At 42.9% G+C, this 1,308-nt stretch overlaps 1 protein-coding gene across 1 annotated transcript in view; it reads right to left on the bottom strand.

The window, feature by feature from the left end:
* Positions 1-340, bottom strand: part of LOC118478804 (low-density lipoprotein receptor-related protein 6-like) — a gene marked incomplete at both ends in the record, with an annotated part of 1,644 nt that extends 1,304 nt beyond the window's left edge. Inside the window, 1 exon segment of the mRNA XM_035973066.1 lies at positions 88-340. Coding sequence (XP_035828959.1) covers positions 88-340 — 253 coding nt within the window.
* Positions 341-1,308: the final 968 nt, after the last annotated feature.

Raw genomic sequence — 1,308 nt, 5'->3', positions numbered from 1 at the left:
ATTATTATCATTATAATCATCATGATTATTACTATTATTATTACTACTAATAATAATGATATATCATTAACATTTCCATGTGCTTACTTGGTAAAGAGCTATTCCCGTAAGGGTGATATCTTCTACTTTGTGAATGAGTTGTCTTCCTAGGCCGTCCAGCTGGACAGCTTCAACGGTAAACTTGGCGCTGTCCACCCAGTACAGGCGATCGTGGACATAGTCGATGGTTACTCCCATAGGCTTCAGTATGTCCCGCTCCACGATGATACGACGGTTTTGGCCTTCAAGGTCGCTGACCTCAATTCTGGGTCGGGCTCCCCAGTCAGACCAGATGAGATACCTAGGTGTATGTTTGGGAGGGGGGTGGGAGGAGTTGGAGAGAGGAAGGGGAGTTGAAGGGAGTTGGAGAGAGGAAGGGGAGTTGAGGGGAATTGGAGAGAGGAAGGGGGGTTGAGGGGTGTTGGAGAGAGTTAGGGGAGTTGAGGGGAGTTGGAGAGAGGTAGGGGAGTTGAGGGGAGTTGGAGAGAGGTGGAGGAGTTGAGAGGGGATTTAGGGGGTGGTGGGGTGAGTTCGGGGAGGTGGAGAAGGTGTGGGAAGGTGGGTGGAGGGAGGGTAAAGAGATGTTCAATATCAGAGGAAAAAAAAGTCAGAGTAGGAGGTTAAAGTGACAGAGAAATCAAATTTGGTTAGTAAGAGATTTACTGCACTTGTAACACAATTAGGTCATATAAGTGTCAAAGATTGGAGATTATTTCAACAGAGCGACAAAAAAAAAAGAAGGAGGAAAGATCAAAAGACAGCTGTTTGATATAGAAAAAGAAGAAAGCAAACAACCATTCAAGATCTGAGAGGGAGAAAAAATAAAGATACAATGTACGTGCACAATGTAACGGAAAACTTTATTTCGTCATGAGATACAAACCAGAGAGTTTACAGTAACTCTATTATGAAATGGTTCTATCTGCGTTTTACGAATATTTCGTGTCACAGTTCATAGTTTGAGATTTTAAAACTTTGAGTTCCAATATCCCAAAAAATCCTTAAAGAACTCTTTTAAAATCTTGCAAGAATTTTGGGGGAAGGATGAAGGAAAGGGGATATCAGAGTGAGCCGATAAAAGTCATCTTTAGAAGGATGATAAAAGCAAAAGACGCCTCAAGTATTGGAATGTAATTGAATAATTGTGTACGTGAATGTGTATGTGTGCGTGTGTGTGTGTGTGTGTGTGTGTGTGTGCACATACGCTTGCACGCATGCACGCACGCGCGCACACACACACACACACACACACACACACATATATACACA

The sequence above is a fragment of the Aplysia californica genome, unplaced genomic scaffold (genome assembly GCF_000002075.1).
Source record: "Aplysia californica isolate F4 #8 unplaced genomic scaffold, AplCal3.0 scaffold00980, whole genome shotgun sequence".
Taxonomy (NCBI): domain Eukaryota; kingdom Metazoa; phylum Mollusca; class Gastropoda; order Aplysiida; family Aplysiidae; genus Aplysia; species Aplysia californica.
Note: the sequence above shows the minus strand (reverse complement) of the source record. Positions and strands in the feature narration are given on the sequence as shown.